Below are 25,887 nucleotides of genomic sequence, written 5' to 3' on the forward strand. Positions count from 1 at the left end.
ACCTTGGATCGCTGGACTCTCCGATTGAAGCGAAGCACGGGAATCCCCTCGGCTTTTCGGCTACCCGTTGACCAATCAGCGCAGACCACTTCCTAAGCTTTCTCGACCACGTGATCTTCGCCGCAAAGGGACAGGAACCTCGCTGGGCGCTGACCGGAAAAAAGCTTAGACGAGAACCTCAGGGTAAGGACGGGACCCACTGGGCCATTATTAGCTAAGCACCACCTCCCGCACAGACCAGCCTGGAAAATTCTCTCGTGGCACACAAAACCGCGTCGACCTTGCGCGTGTTTTCCTCTCTCTTTTCCCTTTTCCTCTCCTCAGATAGCAACGGCCGCCCGCCGCAGCATAACTAATGGTGGCCTTCTCTCCCTTGGGAGAGAATGGTTCACCCATGAAAGGCGCTGCTGGTAAAACCCTTGGGTTGTGGGTGGTTGGAGAGTAATACTGGGATTGGATCCTTCGTTGATCTCGGGTTCTGGTTTGCACCGTCTAGAAACCGTTTCATTTATAGGCATCTACATACTTTTGTCCTTGACGTGATGTATGTTTCTGTGGTCTTGTGAGGGCATGCCGTACGCGCTTGTCTTCCTTAATTGAGTTCAGCGGTGTTGAATTGGTCCTTTTTGGCAGCAGCTTCTGTCCGGGGCTTATTATCGTCGGTTTCCATGAGGTCAATCTACCCGTGTACTGCTGAAGCAGACAAGTGCGCCTGCCTCATGAAGTTAGGAAGGCTTTCGTACCTCCAAGACCAGGCGCTACCGATCTCGATGTCGTTAGAGACATGCTGCAGGTGCTGTTCCGCGTTGCCACCCACCAGAGGGCATGCTGAGCAAAAAGCATGAACCTATCGATCATCAGTCTGGCTACCATATAGTGGTCTCGACATATCTTATTTCGTTGAATGCCTTGCACGTCTACATGCGTTGGAGTAAGCCCAAATTGAGGAGTAATTCTTCAAAGAGGCCAGCTATCATTGGTGATGGCTTCCTTCTTCTTGTCATGGCTTTCCCGACGTCTCAACTTCACGTGAATACTCCCCCATTTCTGATCTCGGTGTAATATGGATGATCATTGACATGTAGGACCGTCGGTCTCGGACTTTTCCCAGGTAGGGGCACTACCAAGTCGTAGTGGCAGTTCCGTCAGCCTCACATCTTTGGCCAGTAGCTTAAGTCAGGAGTTAATAAGAATAAGCTTCGAGGGACGATGGTCTAACTGAGTTTGCGGCCCGCGTTGGCTTAACATGGGCTTTACATCAACCTATATCCAGGCGATATGTAACTGAGCCCCTAGAGTTGTGGCCTGTGCAACTTCCCTTCGCTTGGGGCTTCATTCAATTCTTCCAAGTATTGGATTGTGGTCAATACGCTACACTGAGTGATCGATCGTGTTGACTTGCGGCATGAGTAGAGGTTGTCCTATCGGCAGTGCCGAAGATGGCGCCGCGCAACCGGTAACGCGGACAATAAGGTTTGGGTCTATGGAGATGCCTACGTCTTACATCAATCTCTCATAAAGATCAGGAGTAATGATGAACTGTGCGAAACAGAGCGATCTTCAGGGAATACGATATTTAGCTGTTTTTGGTACCGTGAGCGAGTCAGAGCGACCAGCTGGACCACAGACGCAAAGACTCTGGTGCCGTCAATTGATGGGTTGCGTTACCAGATTTCGGCAACTTACGCCGTGCGGTGGCAGCTGGTGCTCTGCTGTAGGTACAGACCGTTACAGCGGACCCTACAACTGATCCCCCGATCGCTCCTTGTCGATATTTCAATGTTGCGAGAAAGTGCCCACGCATCAGAAGGAAATAGCCCGGTTCACAAGCCTACCGAAGGAAGCTTGTATGACTGAGCATGTTTCGCAACCGGCTTAATTCAGTTAACGTCGGTTTTGGGCTGGGCGACATGTACATTTCTATCAATTGACGAAATAATCTCGAATCATGGTACGGATAGCCCGCACTCTCTGATGAAGCATAATGTTACGTAACAGGGATAGTAATCGCACCTCACGAAGTGCCTGTTACGTACTAAATCACGTATTTATCTTAAATATCGTATATATAGACCTTTTCTTTTTATTTATTTCTATTTTAATAATTAAGCTACTTTTATTATATTCTATATACTTATTATTACGTACTATAACTCGTAATAGTTATAAGCTTAGTTCTTAATTAAGACCTTATATTATAATAACGTATTTATTAATATAATTCTTATGATTTTTTTAAAATAATTAACTTATTTATACTTATTTTAGCCTAAGCTAAATTAACTAGTTACGATAATTAAATTAAATAGTTTAACGTATTTTATATTATAAATAAGAGCGTTAGGGTTTAGAAATACGTTAACCTAAACGCTCTAAACTTTAACGTATTTTTTAACCCCTTTATAGCGCTTATTTTACTTTTTAAATTCGGATAATTAGTTATAACTTATAATAAAAAAAAACTACGAGCTTATTAAGCCCGTTATAAAGTATTTAAAAATAATTAAAAAAACTAAAAAATCCTTTATTAATAATTTCTAAATATAATTCTTAATATAAACTTTTCGACTTTTTTAAATACGAGTAACTTATAGGACTAAGCTAAGTTTCTTTTTATAAAATTAGTTATACTACTTATTTTATATAAATAAATCTATCCCTATATTATACTTATAAAAAGGATTTATATACTCGAGAGTATTTAGAAATAATAAGAGCTTAATACTAAATACGAATAACTTATAGCTTATAAATATAATATTATTAATATATATATTAAAGTCCTCGCTTAGTAATTAATAAAATTAGTTAATATTATACTATATAAATACGTATTTTAAAAAGCTATTAAAAACGGCGCTAAGTTTAGTATAAAGTAAATCGTTAAATATTTAAAATAGGAATTTATACCCCCCGAATTAGTAATAAAAAATACGGTTCGAAAAGAATATTAATAAGTCCTTAATAAAGCGAAGATTAGAATTAACCCTTAATATTAGTATAAAGAGTAGTAATTTACTTATTTCTAAGCTAAAACGTATAATATTTTAAAAATTAGTAAAAAGATTATTATACTTAATTTCTTAGTTATAGTTAAGTCTAGACTTAACTTTATATAAAACTAACGTATATATAAGACCTTTAGTAAATTAATAGCTTTTAAAACGTATATAAGGACCCTTAAAGAAATTACGTATATATTTAGCTTAGTAACTTAGGACGTATATACTAAACGATTTTTAAGTTAAAGAGGGGCTTATTTTACTTTTATTAAACGCTCTAACTTAGTTAATAATATAAATAATAAGGGTAACGTTATATACCCTTATAATTATATATACTTATAGCGCCCTACGGCGTATTAAAAATTAAAATAGGTATTTATAAACTAAAATACTAATAAGTTATTAATACGAATATTAAAGAGCTATATAAAAGAAATCCTCGCTATTATTAAATTAAGTAAATAGAAATTATTTTATAATAAGCTTAAGAAAGCTAGTTAGTTAAGGAATAATAGAACCCCTAAGAAACCTAGACTTTTAAAAAGATTCTCTAATTAACTTATAACGAGCTTATTAATAAACTAAGACGAGGGCTACGTAGTTATTATATTTATAAAAAATTAGGATTTAAAAATAAACGTAATCTTTAATACTTCTATAAGTAATACTTACTCTCTTTTTTAAAATACGGTAATAAATAGTTATAGAGTAATATATTTAGTTAATAATAAGAGCTTATTTAAACCTAAAAGTTATGTATTATTAAGTAATAAAAACTATATTAAATTAGGAACTATTATACTATTTATTATTATATATAGTACTTATATTATAAAGGGCGTTTTAAATAGACCTAAGGGAAAGGGAACTTATAATTTAAAGCTCTAGAACGTTACTTATATTAAGGGATTTTATATTAATATAGTTTTAAAAACTTTACTAAATAGAAGCGTACTTTAATACTACGGTTTAGATTATACTTTATAATAAGGAACGCTTTATAAAAGTACTATTAAAAAGTAGCTTATTTAAAAAAATAATCTAATCTTTTTTAAATATAAGCTCCTTTAATCCTATCCTTTTTTTATAAACCTTAAGTATATCTTATAAAGCCTAGTTAGTATTATATTATTAGTTAGTTATAGAAAATTCCGTTACTTATATTAATATACTTATAAGAGGTTTAATAGTACGCTCTTCTAGTACCTTAAAATAAGTTATTTTAGACCTAATATTCTTTATTAATTATTATATAAGACTTAAGGTATATATATTAAACCTTTATTATAAGTTAAATATAAAGTATATATATTATTTAAAGCTAAGATAGTAGTTTTAAGAGGACTATCCTTAAAAAGAACTTTATAATTATAGTACTATATATACTAAGATCTCTTCTATTTTAAACTATTTTTTAGTAAATAATAATATATATTTATAGTTTTTAATAAATATAGTAAGTAGCTTAGGGGGTTCCTTTTAAGGACTAAAATAGAAAAAAAAGTACTTTTCGTACTATAGAGCCTCGAGGTAATAATTCGTTATTAAAAAGGGATTCTAATTTACTTTTTTAAAAATAATAATAAAACCGCCCTCTTAACTATAAACGTTAGACGCGTATATAAAACGTAGTATAGTAAGTTAAAAATCGGAATAGAACTTTTATTTTTATATATAAAAGAACCCGTAAGGAACGCTAAAAGAGTAAGTTAACTCGTAATTATTAAAGCTCGTAAGATATACTTTTTAATAAACCTCCCTACGAATTTATAAGATAAAATAGTACTAGTAGTAATTTTTATTTATAATATTACTCTACGGGAGGCTAATAAAAAAGATTTGCTTATTATAATAAAAATTAATTAGTAAAAGCGGTATTAATATTAATAATAAACGGGTTATTAAGTATAGGATTTTAAATTAATTACCCCGTATTTTAGTAATTTTTATATATATAGTTACTAAGTATACTCTTTTTATAAGGATTATAAAAGGGGTATATGTTAAAAAGAGTTTAAAATACTTCCCTATAAGTATATAAGATATTTAGTTAAATATATATTAAAAACGTATAACTTATATAAGGTCTAAGTACCCGTACTTAAATAAGTATTTATTATAAAGAATATTAAGTTTAATAAAAAAGTCTTTTATAATCTTATATATAAAAAGTAAGCTATTATAAGCGAGTAAGTAAATTTAGTAATCTAAGAAATATAAAAACTTTTTAATATTAATAATAAGCTAGTTCGAGTACTTAGGGAAGTAGATCTAGACTTTAAAAATACTAATATTTAAAATAACTTTATAATTAAAGATAGTATTATTATTAAATTTTTAACTATTTAGAACGCTAAGTAACTAATAAACGTACTTTAGGGTATAGTTAATAAGGTTAAAGAGGTTAATATAGTCTTATTATTATTATTAACTCTTAAAATAACCCCTTTATATAAGCTTAGGGATAGAGGTAAAGAAGGGGATATAATAACTAGGTTATAAACGGCTCTATATAGTTTATAATCCTCTTTATAAGCGCTTATATATATTATAAAAGTTCTTAAGTTTTTAATTTTTAATAGTTCTTAATAAAACGCTAGAGTACGTAATAAATAAGGTACTAATTATAAGAAAGTAATTCTTAATACTAAAGTCGACGTTAGTAAAGAACCCTTATAATAAACCTCTATTATTATATAAGAATAGAGCTTATAAAAACTACTTTATTAAGTACTAAGTAAAGCTTTATTAGGTCCTAGATATTTAAACCGGGCCCGTAGACCTCTATAATATTTTAATAATAGTATTTTTATAACGCTCTTATATTTAAATATAAAAAATAGTAATTATTATAACCGTTTTTAAGACTATTTTTTCTTTATTTTTATATTTAATTAGTAAAAAGCTATAGAGGAAAATAATATAAAATATATAATACTTTATTAAATAATAAAAAGAGTAGTTTATAAGACCTACTTAGAGCGCTCTAAAGGAGTTTAGAAACTATAACTTATTAAAGTTAACTTTTAGAGCTTACTAAAAAAGTTTAGCGATATTAAATATTTCTTATTATAATTATAAAAGCTACTTAGGAATATTATAAATATAAAAATAAAAAAGCTAAGGGATATTAATATATAAAAAGAGGTCGATTATAATCCTAAATAAAGGATCCTATTTTTATTAAAGTAGGTATATATTTATAAGTACGACGTTAATAATAAGGTTAGTAAGGTAAAGGTACGTATATATATAAAGGGGGATATATAATTACTTAACCCCTTATAAAATACGTACGCTTTAACGCTTATTATAAAAGCTTTTAAGCTTATAATAATAATAACTACTTAATTTAACCTTAAAATAAATTAGTATAATATTATTAACGTATTTTTTAATACGCCTCTTAAAAGCGAGAGGCTAGTAATTATTAAATTTTTAAAGGGATATAAGGTTATTAATAAAATAAATAAGCTCTAACGCGCTCTATATAGCCTTTAAGACTTATTAATTTTTTAGTTCTAAACTTTTATTTTTATATTTTATAATATAAATATAATATATAACTACGAAAAGATCTATATTTATTAAACTATAGATAGGAAAGTAATATTAATATTCTATATTAACGACTTTATTATTTTATATTATTAAGACGATTAAAAAGCGGCTTAGGGGATTATTAATAATATAAAAGAATATATTAATTTTAAAGAGAATAAACTAATTAATTACTTTTTTAAAATATAGATTTTATAAAACCGTATTATTTATAAAGTTTATTTTATTTATAATATATATATTAAGCGAGTTACTAAGCGCTTCGACCTTATAAATTTATTATATTTAGCTACCCCTCTTCTTTAAAAAGAGTTTAAACTAAACGAGGGGTAAGTAATAAAAAAGGAAATAAAGAGTTACTAAGAAAAGGTTAGGAGTATACTTTATATAGTTATTATAATTAGACTAGACGTTACTTTTACTTACTCGTAATTATTATAGTTCCTAACTAACCTAAGTATAACTTATATTAAAATAATTAATTATTATATTTAATATTTTTATATAATAAGATATTTTATATTTTATTACGGTAGTATACTAAGTACGTAATTATTATTTTTAATTAGAAATACTAATTTTATAAATAACGAGGTAATACGATAATTATTTTAAAAATATATAATATTCTTTTTTAGTAGCTTAATTTAATAAAAATTAGTACGCTAAGTAACGGTTATAATATTAATTACTAAAGCTAAGCTTTTTTATTTTAAAAAAACTATAAAAGAGATTATAGTTCTAAAGCGCCTTTTTAAGAATATTACCCTTAACTTAAGAGAAGTATAGTTAGTTAATTACGATAATTAGTAAATAATTTAACTCGTCGTAAGGGAAAAAAAAAGAATAACTACTTAACTTTACTATATTAATATATAAAATATATAACTAAGATAAAAATATACTAAAAATAGCTTTAAGGTTATTTATATATTAATAAAAGATATATTAATAAATAGACTTATTAAAAACCTTTTACGAGCTAAGTTCGAATATTTCTGTATACTTCTTAACCTTTATAATACGCGAGAAGCTATTATAAATAACTAAAATAGTTAAAAATAATTAATTTAGGCTATACTTAAAAAAACTTAATATTTAAAAATAGATAATAAATAGAACTTAGAGTGCGGCTTAGAGGCTTAAAATAAATAAAATAAAACTTTTTATAATTTAAAGGCCTAAATTATTAAAATAACTTAGCCCTATAGAGTATACGTATATAAAAATAAGACCTAGGCTTATATTTATTATTTAAACTCCTAGTTTATAAAGTATATAATTACTAAGAGTATAGCGTTATTAAAGAGGAAGGTTAGTATATATATTAAAAAACGCGTCTTATACGCTTCGAAGTTTACGAAGCTAAGAATAGTGAGGGTAATAAGTAATATAAGAGCTAAAATAACTATTAAATTAATAACTTAGGGTATAGAAATAAATAGTATAATAAGAAGTTAGTTATAAACGATTATAATAAGTATAAAAAAGGACCGGGGGCGTAGGTTAAGGAAGTCCTCTATATAAAAGTTAATATAGTTCTTATATATCCTCTAGTTTTTATTTATTTAATAAACGATATTACGGAGCTTAGTAATATCTTATTAAAACTATAGTTAGAAGTGCGCTTTTTAATAATAAAAAAGGATAATATATTTATAAAAAAGGGAGCGCTATTTATAATAGCCTCGGTAAAGGCCTAGGCTATTAGCTATAAAACGACTAGTATATTAATATACTCTTTAGCTAAATAGCTATTAAAGTAGCGCGTATACCGGCTACTACTTTTTATAAAATAATAATTATTATTTTTAAAGTCGGTATACTAAAAGGCTATTTTAAAATAGGGTAGGTATTAAATTTCTTATTCCTTAAGAGCCTCTCTTTTAAGCTTTTTAAAGACTAAGTATATATTAAATAGGCCTAAAATAGTAAAAAGAACTATATTTATTATAGGGGGTATTTTTATTTTTTAGCGTTTTTTTTTATTTTTTATTACTTTTTTAAAAAGAGCTAGCCTTATATTTTTTAAACCTTAGAATAATATTAAATATAAACTTTTAAAATAATAAGTATATAATATACCCTTTTTAAAGGGCTTATTATCTAAACTAGTTTTATTTTTATTTTTAAACTCTAAGGGGGGGATAAGTAAAAGCCCGTTAGAGCTTTTATTATTACTATTTATTTTATTATTACTTTTATTATAGTTATTAAAAAGAGCTTTAAACTTAATAAAGTCCTTAGTATTTTAATTAGTAACCTTAATATTTTTTTAATTAAAAAAAGAGAGCTTAATAGCCGGGCCTTAGTAAGTAAATAAGAAGTTATAGGGGGGAAAGACGACTTAAAAAAGCTCGTTAGTATTATTACCTATTTAAACTCTTAATAAACTATATAATATATATATAAAAAGTATTATAAAAATTGCGCAAAACTTATTATTATTTCTAAATATATTAAATATTTATATTTAAAATAAAATTAATAAACGATTTAATAGTATAAGCGCGCGCGTAGTAAATAGGAGTATTTATAATAATTATAAAAGATTAAAAAGAGAAAGAAAAATAATAACTAAGCGACGCTATAAGAATTTAGATATATATAAAGTAACTAAATAGCCTCGCTCTTAATAATTTATATATTAAAAATAGTATAATACGCGCTATTTTAAATTAGGATTCTATTTATTTTAAATAAAGGGATATATTTATAATAAACGCGGTTTAAAAGATATATATCCCTTACGCTTATTTTTTTTTTATTTATATTTAACTAAATTAGGCCTTTATAAGGGTATTTAAAGATTCTATTTTAAATATAATAGCTCTCTAGCAGTAGTAATTAGGGGGTATATTACGTAATAAGGATAGTAATTATACCTTACGAAGTACTTATTACGTACTAAATTATATATCTATTTTAAATATTATATATATAGACCTTTTCTTTTTATCTATTTCTACTTTAATAGTTAAGCTACTTTTATTATACTCCGTATGCCCATTGCTGCGTGCTATAACTCGTGACACATAACGCCAGATGGGTCCACAAGACCAGTCGTTGACAACCTGGGACCTGGTTAGTGACAACGGTGGGAACAGCTGAAATGACCATGGCATGAGTCCGATCACGACAACTCGTATAAACAGAGTTTCTCTGACTTGGACTCAGCAAATTAATGACCGAAAACCTTGGGTGCTAACATCTGGTAACGTGAGTCTCACTACGCATTTAAATAAAGGCGTCTCCTTGGGGCTATGAGTTTACACTGCCTGTCAACCTTACATCACCTCTTCAAACAGTCTCATAAACCGTCGATTTTGACCCAATATCTTTTCTGTAGGTCATCCGCCAAGAGGTATAACTTTCCACAGTATGCTGTACTGACCTGAAGACAGAAGATGAAGCTGTCTCTCATCCTCACCGGACTTTACGCAGCCGGTACTGTCACGGCAATCACCAAGAGCTGTCAACCCTTCACATTTTCGTCCGCGGGAACTGCTTGCACAGACGACAACGGTGCCTGCACAATGGGAAGATGCAAGGATAAGTTCCTATGGCTCAGGTGCACTTGCCCCGATGACTACCCTCACGTCCACTGCGGCCAGAAGTGCAAATAAGCGCGATTGTGAGAGAGATGTTTTCGAAGCTTGTATGTTTGGATTCCAGGGTGTATGACAGATGTGAGGATCTGAATCTAGAGCGAGCGTATCATTGCATTACTGTTGGGAACAGCTCTGGAATTTCGAGTCCAAGGGAGCGGATGCAGACCATTGGCAAATACTCGACATGAAGTCTTTGCCTCGTTGTCTGTTCACTTTTTAGAAATTACAGAAACTTTCAAGCCTTTGTTTCCGTCTCATCGACTGGCGTTTTGTCATCCTTTCCACGGGCCTCCTCCTTCAACTTGGCATCGTCAGGCCTGCTCAATTCTACTTGTGGCATCAAGAAGAACGCTACAAAGAATGCGACGGCCGCAAGCCCTGCCATGACCAGGAAGATGATACGAAACGCCCTTCTGTAGCCAGGCAAGATTGCAGCCCTTAGCCTTTGTGCCTCGGCTTGAGGGAGGCTGGACAGCACTTGCTGAGGATTTGCGAGCAGCTTCCGAGACTCGTCATCTCCCAGCCCAAGGCTAGCTATATTGCTTGCCAGGATATTATTGCTGCAAAGCATAAGTCAGTTATGCTGGAGGATATCGTGGGTACTTGTGGAGTCGGAAGAATGTGTAGACTCACATGATGGTCCCGGAGATGGCAAGCCCAATAGTGCTTCCGAAATTACGTATAAAGCTATACATTGTCAGTCATCTCTTACCACAAGGAACGATATGAAGATGGCTTACTTCCTGAACGAGGTAACCACAGCCATGTCCCTTCTACTCACACCGGCCTGGATCGCGATCAGTGCCCTGAAGGCGCGTCAATTAGCTTGACTCAGTGATTCGAAACGGGCTTTTTCACTTACGGCTGTAATGTATTGCCAACGCCTGCACCAACAAGTAGCGAGTATCCAACTTGCTTCCCCACGCTTGAAAACTCGTCGAGTGTCGACATCAAACCGATGCCTACGGCCCACATCACCCAACCCAGCAGGATGCACTCTCGGTAGCGCCCGACCTTGTGTACTACGAGACCTGCCAACGTGCTGAAAAGCGTCTGCGTCAAAGTGACTGGGAGAAGCATGGCGCCGGACTTCGTTGCCGAGTACCCGTAGGCTAGTTGGTAGAAGGCGGGGATGTAATAGACCTGGACAACAAAGTTCCATCCGTTGATTGCCATGGTGATACATGCGCCATTCACGATCTTCGACCTGAATATGTGTACTAAAAGCCTCGATCAGTTTCAACCCCTCGACAGTCAATGAACTCAACTCACATGGCACGAGAGGGAACTTGGCGCCTTTCCACTGCCAAAGGATGAAGCCGATACAGACAAAGAATCCCACTACGAGAGTGGCAATGACGTGCGCTGAGTTCCAAGGATGGTCACCCCCACCCCACGTCAAGCCGAGCATGAGTACGGTTGTTCCAGCCAGAGCAAGGAAGCTTCCAACAAAGTCGACAGCTTTGAGCTTGCTGGGCATTATGTTAGCAATGTCCCGGATTCAACAGGTTCCGTTCGGATAGGAGTAGGTACACACATTTTCCAGTTGCCTTCCACCTTCCTAAGCGGCATGAAGAAGATGACGCAAAGTGTACATAGAAGAGTGAGTGGCATGTTGAGTCGGAAGATCCATCTCCATGAATCTTTGGACTGGGAAGCAAGAGCTCCGCCGATGACTGGCCCTATGCCATTTGCAATAGCAACTACAGAACCCTTGAATACTGTCAGCAATTGCAGAGAATAACAATGATCTTCGTGGCCCGTGGAAAAATAATATTCTCACTCAAGCCCTTGACTTCCTAGGTAGCGCAAGACTTACCAAGATGCCCTGATACTTGCCCCTTTCCCTGAGCGGCACCACATCGCTCACGATCATTTGAGCGACGGTCATCAAGCCGCCGCCTCCGATACCCGTCCAAGCTCGGAAGACGATGAGTTGGGTCCCAGTATTTGAGACTGAACTGGCGAGAGACCCGATGAAGAAGATCGCCAAGCCAATGAGGAGGATTACTTTCCGCGACCAGATATCCGACAGTCGTCCGTAGAGGAGCTGGCCGACAGTGGATGTTCTGGTTGAATCAATCAATTACCTTACTGCTGCGACAGATGATCGCCTGTACTTACATGAAGTATCCGCTGGCAATCCATGCTGTCTGATTACTGGCATTGAGAGAGTTGCCGATGATGTTAAGACTAGCTGCGAGCGTGGTCTGGTCCATGAGAGCGACGAGATCCACGCTGGCGCAAGCCAGGAAGATCTGGAAAGTGATAATCAGTCTCAAAAAGCGTTCAATACGTTTGGACTACAACTTAAATTACTGTGATGATAGTCCTTGGACGAACATAGTTTGTCTGTTCGTTGAACTGATGCGTAGGTTTCTCATCTTCGGAGCTATTCGCCAACTCTTGGCTAGGCCCAGCTGTAGGCTGTCCAACTGCTGGAGCATCAGGAGCAGCTTCAGTCAGGATGCCACTTGTCTTTTCGTTCGAAGCGGCCATGTTGAAGATAGAGCGTAAGCATCGACTTACTCAAGAAGGAAAGAAGAAAATGTGGCTGCGTGCGCCCAGCTCAAAAGATGCGAGCAACTAGGCTAGGAAGAAAGCCCCCGGCTTCGGCCGTTCGTAGGATCGGAGACCGAACCCCCGGCCATCAGGGTAAATGGCGACATGCCCAAAGTCGCCTCAGTGCGTTGTTAAACACGAGAACCCCTGATCTGTGTCTCTATACTGCCGAATGCCAAGTTGTGACTACTGCTTGTTTCCAAGACTATCGTGACGGTAAGTGGTCCTGTGGAAACAGAACCCCTGCGCGGACATCTGACGATCTGACCCCGTCCGACAGGGATTGGCTTGGCAACGAGAACCCTTGTGGATTGGCTGGATGCTCCCGCGAAACATGCTCAACTTGGGGAAACGAGCGCAAACTGACTCCCCCAAAACTTCGCAATTGAGCTCTTCTTATATATCGTCGAAGCGTAACGGTTTTGGATCCATTCAGCACGGCACCTTTGAGCCGGATTACGACTTTCTTTAATTGTCTCTTGGGGTCTGTTGTTACTCCCCAGGAGGATGATCGGCACGATGTCGTTACGTATGCCCTTGCAGGACGCAAGATGTCGCCCGTCTCACAAGGTACCTTTATGACAAACATACCTGGTGTCAGCAAACGTGAATAACCTTGATGACTCGTGTCGATCGGCTTTCTTTAGTGTGGTGTTGACCAATGTTGACAGGGGCATCGCGTTAGCATAGGCTCTGAAGGTTGTCGACGTCCGTCATTATTGGAGAATGGTCGGGAACGTGGGATGGAAACGAGCAGAAAGGATGCCCGACATTACTGACAGGCTGAGTTTCATGCGTCTTGATTTCATGGTTACCCTCTAAAAATGTCACAGCAGAGTTACATTGCCAGATGACGGTCCACTGACCGCGGGTATACGCGGCGTGTAAGAGTGGCCGCGCCTGGGAGGATGATCAAGCGATGCTGTCGAATCATAACTTGAGCTGTATAGCTGAGTTATTTCTCTCTTCCGTTGACCCCTCAGACGATGGGTCAGGTAGTCCGAGAGCAATAGAGACTATAAAGTAGCACTCGCAGTCTCCGATAATGAGACCATCTGATAATCAGTGCCGTTCGATATCACCCTTCTTTGTTTCATAATTCTTCCCAAAGTCCTCCGAAGGAAAATCAGAAGTAATGGCCCAACCCAATCACTTAAATGTCTATACAGGGCCAGATTCCGTCAGGAACTACTTCGATCCTGATGTTGCCCCGCCTCTGCCACTAGTCGAGGTACCTGAAGCCTTGAACCCCTATCGTCAGCATGGCGTCCGGATTTATGCCAAGATGATGTCGATGCATCCTGCGAATAACGTCAAGGCTATGCCAGCACTCAATCTGCTCCAGAATGGGGTTGTACCAGGAAAGACAGAGACCATCGTCGAGTACAGTTCCGGCTCGACGGTCATCTCTATGTCATTGGCTTCCAGAGTCTACTACGGTGTGCCAGATGTGCGGGCCTTTCTCAGCAACAAGACTAGTCAAGCGAAGTTGAGGTTGATGCAGTTCTTCGGACTGGACATGTAAGATATTCTGCCTCTATCATTAGGGGCTCGGTGATCCATGAACAGCATAGCTGACTACTTGGTCGTTAGTACCCTGTTTGGTGGCCCTTCTCAACCTGAGCCTCTGGACCCACGAGGAGGCATTTGTGCCGCAAGAAACATGGGCAGCGATAAGGGCACTGCGCTCAACCCAAACCAATACGAAAATGACGATGTAGGTGTAACCTAGCGCCTATCAGTGATGAGGAGGCACTGACAAATTTTGGTAGAATTGGAAGTCTCATGTGCGGTGGACTGGACCCCAAATCTTCAAGCAACTGCCCCAAATTTCTCTTATTTGCGCAGGAATGGGTACTTCTGGTAGGAAAGATGTCAACTCCGTCTCGTCGACAACGCCTAACATACTAATAGGCACTCTAACTGGTCTTGGAACCTACTTCAAGCAGGCTAAGCCGTCAGTATACCGGCTGGGTGTCTGCACCGCGCCTGGCGATCGTGTTCCTGGCCCCCGATCCTACGCTCTTCTTCAACCAGTAGAGTTTCCATGGAGATCCGCAGTCGACCACGTTGAGCATGTCGGTTCTCAACACTCCTATTCGCTCTCGCTGGATTTGTGCAGACAAGGCCTCATCGCCGGTCCGTCTTCAGGTTTCAACCTGCAAGGCCTTTACCAGTTCCTTGATAAGCGTATCGCGGCCGGCAATCTGAATGAACTAGCCGACGATTCTGGCGAGATCCACTGCGTTTTTGTCTGCTGCGATTTGCCTTACCAGTACATCGATGAGTACTTTGCGAAATTGGGACCTGAGCATTTCCCTGCAATCCACAACGAGGTATGGACGATCACATTTTCCATGATATACTCAAATAGAAGACTGACCTTTCTCTTAGAACCTTACAAAGGTTGACCTTCACCGCTATGATGAGGCATGGGAAAAGACTGCGACTGAAGCCTTCATGCAAATTCCGTCTGCAGGTGCTATCCGGACCAACGAGACCCATTTGCCGAGTACACCACGCTATGTCGATACGAGTAGTGCTGCACTTATCCCCCGCCTTCCAAACACGATCATTCTCGATCTGAGACAATCCGAAGACTACCAGATGCACCATGTCGCAGGTTCCGAAAATATTCCGATCGTCGAGTCCAGTGACTGGAAACCGTTCTCTGACTCAAAGGTTCTGGAACAACTATGGCTCAAGCTTGAGACGACATTTGACTCGAACAAAGACGTCGGCAAAGAGTTGGAAGAATATCGACAGAAGCCTATTCTAGTGTTGTGCTACGACGGCGACAGCGCCAGGGTAGCGACCAGTGTCCTGCGTGCAAAGGGCTTTGAGGCTGATAGTGTTCGAGGAGGCTTCCGTGCTTTGAAAGAGCTTGAGAGAACTACCAAAGCTACATCGGGGGGTTGTTCCAAAGATATGCCCGCCACCTCGAGCGTTGAAGAATTGGTTGGTCATCGCCAGTCGCATCTCCAGCTGGCGTGAGACAGAGGCGTATTCATGATTTGCTATTACCTTGACGAAGACACGAAATGATGGTCTGAAATATTTACATGAACAAAGGCCGGGGGGGGGGGGGGGGTCAATTGAAAAAGGGGCATAACGCTTGGGCATTAGCATTTTGGTAAAAAGAACATCGAATCTCTGACCACACCAAATTTGCTCCGATGTATTCCGACGACTACCTAGTAAACCTCGAGATCCCTTCCCCCATGTTTGCATGTGCAATTCGTAAAACTTCCCCACCAAGTGATCATAGCTCTCAGGATTACCAGTGCAGCCTGCAGAAACACAAAGATGCCTAAGCAGCAGCAATGGGCCAGTCATTATAGTTTTGATTTGGTTCCTCAAATGGTCCGTAATGAACGTTATTGCCTCGATTGTTCTCTGCAAAAGGAATGCTATGTTGAATTCGAAAGATGACATCCTGTGACAAAGTCAGAATGCAGCCTGGAATTCACGATGAATTAGACACTCTCACTGGGTTGTAAATGAAGGGCCGGCCAAACGTGATCAAATCCAATTTGCCTTCTACTACCAGACAATTCGCCTCGTCGACTGTATAATCGTAGTTGGCCATAAGCATCGAAGGACTTCCGGGAAACTTGACTAAAGGTCCGAAGTCAATAACCGGATCGTAACCCAGTGGTAAAGGGAAGCCATCCGGCCGTGTGGTGTTCCCAAAGAAATCTCCTGTTCCTGTATTGTGATTTGCACCGCGCCGCGAAAGATTGATGATGCCAATCCGCCTTTTGACAAGCTCTTTGATAAGGTGGGTATAAACATCCTTCATCTCTTCATAAGTCACGACAGAGTCATTTGTCTGATCTGTCGGACAGATTTTAATACAGACGAACTCGGAACCGAACACTTCGGCCAGAACATCCGACACCTCCAGGATGAATCGGCACCGGTTTACGACAGAGCCACCGTACGCATCGGTGCGGATGTTCGCGCGTCTTTCGCTATGTCAGCGCGATACCACAATGAAAAACAGTGGGCAGGGGCACTTACGAGTTGAGAAACTGTTGGGGAAGATATCCGCTGCGCATGTGTCAGTGATCTTCATCATATTCAGCGAGGTATCGTGCCACGACTACGCCGGCGCTTACCCTTGAGCTAAGAGCTCAATACCGTCGAAACCTGCCCTTTTAGCGAGGATGGCAGAGTGTCGATACATGTTGACGAAGTCGCGCGGATTTTCAATTTCAGTGATGTTATGAGTGTGCCCCTGAAACAAAGTAGATTAGTCAATAGCATTTTCTAGAACGTCGTGAGACTTATACCGGAGTGCCAGGAAGATCACGGTATTTGCCCCCTCGAGCCGGGATCTTGGAGGGTGCAACAACCGGATGATTCTTTGCTTGCATAATAGGAATCTGTTCATTTTGGCAGCGACCTAGATAGTCAAAAGTTAGGGACTTCAAGTCGTTACGTCTCCAGTGGTTTCACTCACCAAGATGCCATGGCTGGAAGTAAATCTTCCCACCCTGCGTATGTACAGCCGTCGTCACTTTCTTCCATGCTTGCGCATGATCCTCGGTGATCATGAGAGGTGCCCACTTCCAATCACAGCCTTGCCAGTCGATGAAAGTGCCTTCTGCGATGATAAGTCCTGCGCCATGTTTCGCTCGTTCTGAGTAATGCTGAATTTGTTCACCGCCTGGCTTGCAGTCATTCACGCAGCGGTTGCGTGTCATAGAACCCATAACCACGCGATTGGATAGATGGAGTTTGTTCCCGACAACAACGGGCTGAAGGAGACTAGACATGGTGGTATGCGGAGCCTAAGATGATATTAGAATGGGTGTTGGTTGAGGCGAGTTATTGGGTATTATTGGCCGGGAGTTCATGATAGCAGTTGAAATTCGACAAGGACTAGATGAGAATTCGTGCTTATATCTATGAATTGGCCTTGATTAGGCGGGATCTCGAAAGTAGTGTGCATTTACTTTTGCTGACGTATGAGTTTGTCGAGTAAAAGGCGTCATGGCGGATCGGCGGCAGGGCGCTAGTCGGATGAAGGGCGCAGGTCTTCGGATGATCGGTCAGCTAGACAGAACGTACGACTGAGCATTGGAAGGCTATGAGAAACTGAGAGTTGATGTCATTCTTTCAGGTCAGCGCAAACGAAATACATAATTTGCAAAGTAAATGGGTCGCCTCTACGAAGGCTTATGAACATCCACGGTTGTAGATACTGATGGACCTTCAAACAGTTCTCCTCTATGCTGCATTGATTGTGGCACGTCATGTTGCGCGCAATAGCCCTGTCAGATTAATAGGCCTTAGCATTGGAAAGTATGAAGAAAACGAGCAGTATAATCTACTCAATTGAACACATCTACAACGTATCTGCTCTTCGGAGCCATACCAAAGGACTTCTGGACACTATTTGCTGCACCTGCCTCTTTCCCTGTATTTTCCTCATCCTTGAACAAGGCGATGCGAAGGACATCGAACACAGAATCCGAAATCTTCTTTCCACCGCATACATATAACTTTGCCCCTGCTTCCCACAGAGCGGAGACTTCCCCTAGATGGTCCCGAAGCTGATCAGTTACATGCTTGCATGACATATCTCCGTCTCGGCTGAAGGCGCGGAAGACTTTGACAGCATTTTCAGTCTCGAAGTCATCGAGTTCATCTCGATACATGTCATCGAGAAGCTGTCCATGGCAGCCGAAAAACAAAAGCGCCGGCGCCAACGTAGCACCGGAACGTAGTGAGATTGCGCGGTCTTGTATGAAGCCTCTGAACGGGGCTAGACCAGCCCCCGCAGCAATCATGATGACCGGCGTCGTTGCTTGAGTCGCTGCGCTTGGAAGGCAGAAGTGAGGTGTCGACGGCAAGGGTGAAACGAAGAGTATACTTCCTGAGCGGAGTGAAGCCAAGTAATTTGAAGCTACACCCTTTTTCTCAACAGTGTAAGTAAGGGTGGCGGAATTGGGTTGCCAAGCAGGGGAAGAGGAGAAAGAGTATGTACGAGGACGCATCCGAGGTAACATGATCAGGAACTCCGAAAGCGGGAGATTGAGATCCGGATAGGACTCCAGTACTTCAAGGACACTGAGGCCCCTATTGCGCGGCTCCGAGCTAAGCAAGCCTTTTGACAAGGTCTCTAAGGCTCTGCGGGTCTCATCTGAGACTGCCAGCTCACTCATTACCTGAATATTTCCAGGAGTTGCCGCACCTGTCAGCTCGACATAAGATGCAAACAGGTCCCATGCTGTCACAGGGGTATTGCTTGGGACCGGGAGTGGGCGTCCAGATTCAGACTGAATCGTGAGGACAACATCGCCGCTCAACCTGAAATACGATAGAGCTCGGCGCACTAGCTGTGCATTATTCACCGGCAAGATGTGGACGTGACCACCAGCCTCATAAGATGTCCCAGGTGGCAGCTCTAGCTCAAGATGTCTCTTTGCTGGGACTCCCTCGGCCGACAAGGCTCGGGAATCCTTGACTGTGGCTGCAACAAAGCCACTGCGCAAAGTAACCCGTGGGGGATCTTCAAGCGTGAGCTCCACATCGATATCCGACTTTGGCCTGGTCGCTCTCATGGCAGGATATCCCAGGAGAATTGGCCACAAGTCGTTCATCAGCCACTTCTCAACTTCGAAGAAGACATCAGTAGCTGCTGTGTCTGCGACTCCCAGTGTGCACAGCCTCTGTCCTCCGGCTGTTTCAAGAATCGAATCAAGAGACCTGGGAACTTTGAATAGAGTCGCTGGCCAATCTCTGTGACCTGTGAAACTTATCGTCAGTTTGTGTATGAATACGAAGCCACCAGTGCGTATCTTCAGGGGCCTGCGGGAACTAGAACATACCACAACCAAAAACGGCATACTTCAAATGCTGCAAGTCTCCGAGCTTGAGACCTTGAACCCAAGGCACAAACATGGCTGCGTTGCGAGACGGTAGCCCGTTATAGGAAGCAGAGACAAGAATGACAGGCTGATTTTGCGGTAGCTGATCAACTGCGTCATTCATAGGCATGACTACTGGGTTGTATCCCTTCGACCCAGCTTCAACGGCGATTCTCTGAGCCACTGCCTCGCAGGTGCCTGTATCTGAACCAAATAGAATGGTCATTGGGCCGAGCAACGAAGGGCTGATCACCGTAGGATTGGCAATGGGCTTCGGCATGGGCTCCGGAATCGTTTTCAGGCTTTTCAGGAAGTCCGTCGGGCGTTTGTCATTTCTTAAGCTAACACGAACTTTGAAGTTGGCGGGCTTGATGGTGAGAAGATGCTTGACCTTGAGTCTGTAGTCGGGGTCGCCTTTGGAAAGGTCGAAGTTGCGCAAAATCATTGAGATAACCTACAACAGTCGTGAGCCACCAGGAACATGAGGAAAAAAGTCAGGATCTGAAGGATTGGGCGACTTACGAGTTGGGCCTCCTGCCAAGCGAAGGCTCGACCAATACAACCACGCATACCGTTGCCGAAAGGCTTCCAGGCATTCTGAGGGATGTCTTCCAGGTTTCTCATCCTGTCAGGCCTGAATTCTTCCGCATCGGAACCCCAAACTTTGGGATCACGGTGAAGTGTGTGCAGGAGAACACACAAAGCTTCACCTGGCTTAACCAGATACTTTCCACCGATGATCTCGTCCTTAAATGGGGTAACATAGTATCCAGGCGCTGTGGGCATAAGACGCAATGTCTCTCGAAAGACGGAGTCCAAAAAGGGGAGTTGCTGAAGATGGTCCACATTGATTGGACCATGACCCACGACCCTGTCCACCTCCTCCCGTGCCCTCTTCAACTCCTGGGGATGCTCTACCAAGTAGTAGATGGCGAAAGACAGAAGACCTGAAGTAGTCTCGTGACCAGCGACCAGGAAAGTGATGATATTGTGTACGATTGCCTCTTCGCTCAGAGAGTCACCAGTCTCCGCGTCCTTGCCGTTGAGCATAGCATCGAGGAGGTCGTTGGGTATCTTTTTGCCGTTAGCCTGACGCCTCTGAGCAATGATATCGCGACAAGTAGCCTGCATCTGCTCGATGTTATTTCGAAACTTGGACATCGCTCTGGGCCGAAGGAGGCTGAAAACGTCAGGAAGAACGGCTTGTAGATCCGCTTCAGCGAGGACTTCCACCATGCTCTCCACGAATGGATGAGCCTTCTTGTCGAGATAGAAGCTATTGAAGCGATAGTCCATGGCGCAGAGAGAAATGGTGTCCAGTGTCAGCCGAGTAAAATCATCGGCCACCTCAATAGGTGCAGAATGACAATGTCGGGCCCTATCGCTTGTTAGCCAGTGGGTCACGAGATGTCCGGATGTTGCATCGTAATCTGCTCACCACTTGAGACATAACTGCTCAGAAAGATCGTTCATATCGTCAAACATGCTGCGAATTTTCAAGGGTCCAAACACCGGCATGAGGATGCGGTGTGCCACACCCCAAGTATGATTATTGTGCTGCGCTGTGAAGAGCCCGTCGCCGGCTGCTGCTCGCATTGTCTCAATACCACTCGTGACGATCTTGCAAAACCGGCTCTCATCGCTGACTTCATTCACAAGCTCGCGACTTGAGATCGTTATTTCCCTCGTGCCGGCGAAGGTAAGAGAGAAAATGGGGCCTGGAGAATCAGCACCATGAACTCGCACAAGTGTGTTGGATGGAAAAGAACAAAAAACGCCAAAAGTTCACCGTATTCGCTAACAAGCCCAATAAGGGAGTCCAGAGGGCTGACGAGATCGATGTCCAAGATGTTGCCGAGGATAGGCAATGCTAAGACCTGATCAATATTGTGTCTCTTGATTCAGATGGAGGACTGTTTGTTGCAAACAACATACGTTTTGGCCCGGGAATAGGGACTTCAATGCCAAGAGAAAGCTTGGCTGACTCTTCATCAATACCTATGTGCATGGCTGAGACTCGGCAGGAAATGATCTGTGACAGATTTGCTCTGAGGATATCAAGATATAGAAGAGACTGGATAGATATTTCACTTGAGATGGTTTAGAATCCCAAGGTTTCTAGACCGTGGGTTGAGGAAAATGTCAGGAACAATGCCGAGATTTTACACAATGACTTCACTGACAGCTTCGCTAGGGGATGCGCAGGATGCCTTCGAAGGCTCTATTCCGACGGAAGCCAATATGCTAATTATCAGTCTCTCCAGATGCTTCTGCGCTGCGCGGAATACGTCTCATGATCGAGACAAAATAAAGTTTTCAATGAAGGAGCAAATAAAATCAGACCATCTCAGCTTCGGCAGCTACAGCCGTTAATGGTTTCTTCAGACCCACGAGGGATTTTCGCCAAAGGCGTAACCTCCAAACCTTCCCGCGTTGAAAGGATACATGGGAATTCGACAGAACCACTAACTTACAGCACCGTTTGCGGAAATACTCTGTCAGAAGGTTTGTCTTCTTGGATAGGACTTTGAGCCGTGTTCGAAATCCCGACTAGTCAAGCCGCGGGTCACGTTGGCGAGAGAGCATATGTCGGAGCTCGCACAACGTCCGGCTTCACTGACAGTCATACGCGAGGTCATATCATTGTGACGAGATTACTAAAGTCAAGTTGAGGTATCTTTCAAGATGGCCTTCTCATGTGAAAGGTATTTTTTCCTTCTAGGAGAATGGCTGTTTACAACGCGGAGGCCTCCAGATACACAAAGGAAGACTTGCCAGGGCCACCGCATGGAGAACTGCCGTCAGAGCTCCAAAGACGTTGGAGATTAATACCGCATTGCATATACGCACAACTGCCCTGCACTTTACCCCAGACAGGAAAGCCGACAAGGAGTTGACTGGCGAATGGGGAACATGCTAAAGTCAGAAAAGCTTACTGCTCCCCATAAATAAGTAGTGTCAAGCGCCCGTCCCCCGAATCCCCAATTGACTAGACCGCCCAGACAAATCCCTCATACATAACTCGCCCAGATGCCCCCGTTGTACTTGTGTGAAGTCTGAAGAGCTCGCGATACCTTCTCTCGAACAATTATGCTTAGGCTGGTCATTTATGAGCAACCGCACTATGCCAAACAAGTATCGACTTGCGGGCGCACTTCGTCGGTAGCATGTGGCACTGCTCTATCCTCACAAATGTGTCAGAAATCGCTCACGCGACATCCACAATCAAAGCAACAGAGCCACAGAGGGAAAGGAGGTCAGTATTGTGAGGAGAAAGCAAAAAGATGGAGGATGTGGCGCTTAGGGACTGAATGAATACCCAGGTGATCAACTTTGTGTCTGATGAGGATGGATCCTGGGCCCTTTCGCTCGCTCCTGCGAGCACTGAGTATCGTGGAGCAGTGCCGTGTTCCACTGCCTCGACCGTATCTAGGGTGCGCGTCCGGCAGGCGAACTCACGATAATTAGAAAAGGCTCTCTGTGTCCCCGAAGGCAGTATTCTACCGGCACTTGGATCGCCTGCCTCGTCCCAACCTATCCTGCCTTTCGATACATACCTTGCTCACTCTCTACATTCTATTCTTCAGAGGGCGACTGGAAAGTTTCTGGGCAAGAAATGGGTGATATCAAAAGTGTCGTTGTCTCGATCTCAGCTGTCTCTGAGATTTCGGAACGCAAGCGTACTTTCTCAAGTCTCTCGACTAGTACCACGTCATCCCTCGCCGCCCCCAAGACACGTCGACCTCCGCGTGTGACAAGCACCGAGAAGGTCCGCGAGCTAGTTCGATTAGCAATCACAAGACTCCGAGTCCTGTTGAACGAGAACAAGGGCACGCGCAGGCCGATCTCCCAGAAAGGCCTATTCTCCTACAACTACGTCGAGCCCCTTTTCAATTGGTGGGGCGCAAACTATCGTGTTCTCACCACGCAATGTCTCGGCCGAGTCGAAGCCTCCGACGCACTGGGTTCCGTGACGAATCTTGTCAACGGAGCTTCTCACAACTATGCTGGCTTCTACAAGGCTACTTCCCAGGCTGAGGAGTTGCAGCGGCTGTGTTTGGAAGCACTGCCGGTGTCCGACACACAGGCTGTTCCCCTTCTCCGAGACGAAACGAATCCTGCAATCGCAGACTTCTTTGGAGCAGACTTTTGCTTCACCACTAGCACTGGATATGGATCTAACTATATCGCGCTGCCGTCATTGATCGATTGCTCCACTGTGGTCATCATGGATGAGAATTGCCACAACTCGATGTTCACCGGCGTGTTTCTGGCCCCCTCACCAAACTTGCGAAAGTTCAAGCACAACAATATGGAGCACCTTGAAACCTTACTGAGCGGGTGTTTTGATGAGTCTGTCAATGTGATAGTGGCCATAGAAGGTCTTTACAGGTCTGTGAAAATCATCTTGTACCTTTTGTGGGTTGGGTACTGACTTAAGACACCGCAGTATGGAAGCCGATGTACCCCCCCCGGATCTCCTCCATCGTTTGAAGAAGGACTACGAATTCACTCTTTACTGCGACGAGGCTCACTCCTTCCTTTCTCTTGGGAAGACGGGTCGCGGATGCCTCGAATACTGGAACGACCACCACCCAGAGAGCCCGTTACCCTGGGATCTGATTGACATTCGCACTGGAACACTTTCCAAAGCTGTCGGTGGTATTGGAGGCATAATCGTCGGGAAGGCTGTCTTTCAGGACATCATCCGTGAGCACATCGACGGCCTCGACGACCAGAACAATGTCTCCTTGCCCAGCTCGACAATGGTCCAGACGTTATGGGTACTGGGGCAGCCACATCGAATCCGTCGTAGCCTCCAACGGCTTGCTGAAATTGCCCGATTCTGTCGCGAGGAACTGGAACGCTTCGGTATATTCGTTTATGGTGACGTCGGTACACCGATTCTGCCTATCTACACCGGCAGGCCTAGCCTTTCTGCGAAGCTCTCTTACGCCCTGAGATGCGCCGGACTACTGGCGACACCAGTTTGCACTCCAGCAGTGCCTTTCTGGGAGAGCAGAGTTCGAATCAATCTTTCGGCGGACTTCACAGACGAGGAGGTGAACAGGCTTGTTGATGCTGTTATCCGCGCTGCAGCAAGCGTTGGTATGAGGAGGATGAGAAAGATATCTCGTTCTTTCTTCAAGACCAAAGTAGAAGATTTCGATGGGGAGGAGGATTGCAACGAGGCCTCCAAGGTCTTTGACTGGGTACGCAGCTTGATCAAGATGGACGCTGCCATGGGACCGCACAGCGACCAGAGGCAGCTTTTCGATAGCACTTGCGGTCCTCGAATTCTCGACATAGGTCATGGATCTCGTGCTCAGTATGGCATTGGAGCAGGCGGTGCCAGATGGATCTGCGGCACGTTTCCTCCCCATCTTGTGGTTGAGGACCTCATTGCTCGTGCCACGGGCATGGAAGCCGCCTTGACCTATGCGGACGCCTCTATCGGGTTAGCTTCCACTATAGCAGCGCTTGCACGCCCTCTGATAGGACATACGAAGCATTTCATGCTGTTTGAACGAGGCGCATCCCAGTTTGTTCGGGATGGCCTTGCAATGGCATCAAAAAAGGATGCCCCTACTTTACTGGGTTACGTCGATCTCTTTCAACTTGTACAACAGGTTAGAAAGCTCTATCGAAGAAACAAAAAGCTATGTCTTACGGTCTATGTCCGCGTTGGAGAGGATTCGGCACACCATCTGCTTTCGTCTATCCTCGAAGAGATTGCTGCCATCACAGGTCCAGAGTCCGTCATGACCATCCTCCTCCACTGCACTTCTCAATACTTGGACCCAAGGCAACTCATCTCTTTCCCCTCGCGGACGAACATTCACGTCTTGGTCTGCGGATCTTTCAACCGAATTTTTGGCTTGCCCGCGGGGTTTCTCACCGGACCACAGAGCTTGATTCGAGAGCTCCGATACACGAGCAGGGGTTATATGTTCACTACATCTCCACCGCCCTTCATCATGGACATGTTGCGAGGTGCCCTAGAGTGGAACCTCACATCTATCTAACAGCTCTCAAAGAGGCTTGAGACTCATACTGGTGTAGGGCGCTGGGAGCGAGGAGAATGGCATCACTATGCTCTGCTTGATGCGAAGAACCTACATCTTTCTCTGGTCATCCATTTTATTGAAACAAATCTATATTTAATCCAATCTCAAAATCAGTCGCCACTGTTAAGTTGAGTTGTTTCGGGAAAACACCATACCGTTTGATTTAATGTAGTCTGTGATTCTTCCTAGTGAGTTCGCAAAT

At 41.8% G+C, this 25,887-nt stretch overlaps 5 protein-coding genes across 5 annotated transcripts; 2 read left to right on the forward strand and 3 right to left on the reverse strand.

Moving 5' to 3' along the window:
- Positions 1-10,412: 10,412 nt before the first annotated feature.
- CABS01_06320 (multidrug resistance protein fnx1) lies at positions 10,413-12,676 on the reverse strand (the record flags this gene model as incomplete). The annotated part of the gene is made up of 9 exons (XM_060539686.1): positions 10,413-10,737; positions 10,811-10,864; positions 10,918-10,983; positions 11,040-11,397; positions 11,450-11,649; positions 11,715-11,890; positions 11,997-12,246; positions 12,302-12,435; positions 12,497-12,676. 9 exons carry the CDS (start codon positions 12,674-12,676, stop codon positions 10,413-10,415), a joined length of 1,743 nt encoding a protein of 580 aa, XP_060404223.1.
- Positions 12,677-13,874: 1,198 nt separating this feature from the next.
- Positions 13,875-15,733, forward strand: CABS01_06321 (cysteine synthase K/M:Cysteine synthase B; the record flags this gene model as incomplete). The annotated part of the gene is made up of 4 exons (XM_060539687.1): positions 13,875-14,260; positions 14,333-14,456; positions 14,512-15,075; positions 15,134-15,733. The coding sequence occupies 4 exons, from the start codon at positions 13,875-13,877 to the stop codon at positions 15,731-15,733; spliced, it is 1,674 nt and encodes a 557-aa protein (XP_060404224.1).
- Positions 15,734-16,049: 316 nt separating this feature from the next.
- CABS01_06322 (uncharacterized protein) lies at positions 16,050-17,520 on the reverse strand (the record flags this gene model as incomplete). The annotated part of the gene is made up of 6 exons (XM_060539688.1): positions 16,050-16,175; positions 16,230-16,707; positions 16,763-16,792; positions 16,861-16,979; positions 17,035-17,147; positions 17,205-17,520. 6 exons carry the CDS (start codon positions 17,518-17,520, stop codon positions 16,050-16,052), a joined length of 1,182 nt encoding a protein of 393 aa, XP_060404225.1.
- A 558-nt stretch (positions 17,521-18,078) lies between these two features.
- On the reverse strand, positions 18,079-21,625 carry CABS01_06323 (uncharacterized protein; the record flags this gene model as incomplete). Its single annotated transcript, XM_060539689.1, has 6 exons — positions 18,079-19,496; positions 19,579-20,071; positions 20,140-20,995; positions 21,056-21,335; positions 21,407-21,487; positions 21,553-21,625. The coding sequence occupies 6 exons, from the start codon at positions 21,623-21,625 to the stop codon at positions 18,079-18,081; spliced, it is 3,201 nt and encodes a 1,066-aa protein (XP_060404226.1).
- A 1,608-nt stretch (positions 21,626-23,233) lies between these two features.
- On the forward strand, positions 23,234-25,643 carry CABS01_06324 (aminotransferase class I and II; the record flags this gene model as incomplete). The annotated part of the gene is made up of 2 exons (XM_060539690.1): positions 23,234-24,009; positions 24,068-25,643. The coding sequence occupies 2 exons, from the start codon at positions 23,234-23,236 to the stop codon at positions 25,641-25,643; spliced, it is 2,352 nt and encodes a 783-aa protein (XP_060404227.1).
- Positions 25,644-25,887: the final 244 nt, after the last annotated feature.

Source organism: Colletotrichum abscissum (assembly GCF_030869225.1).
Source record: "Colletotrichum abscissum strain IMI 504890 chromosome Unknown Scaffold_13.1, whole genome shotgun sequence".
NCBI lineage: Eukaryota > Fungi > Ascomycota > Sordariomycetes > Glomerellales > Glomerellaceae > Colletotrichum > Colletotrichum abscissum.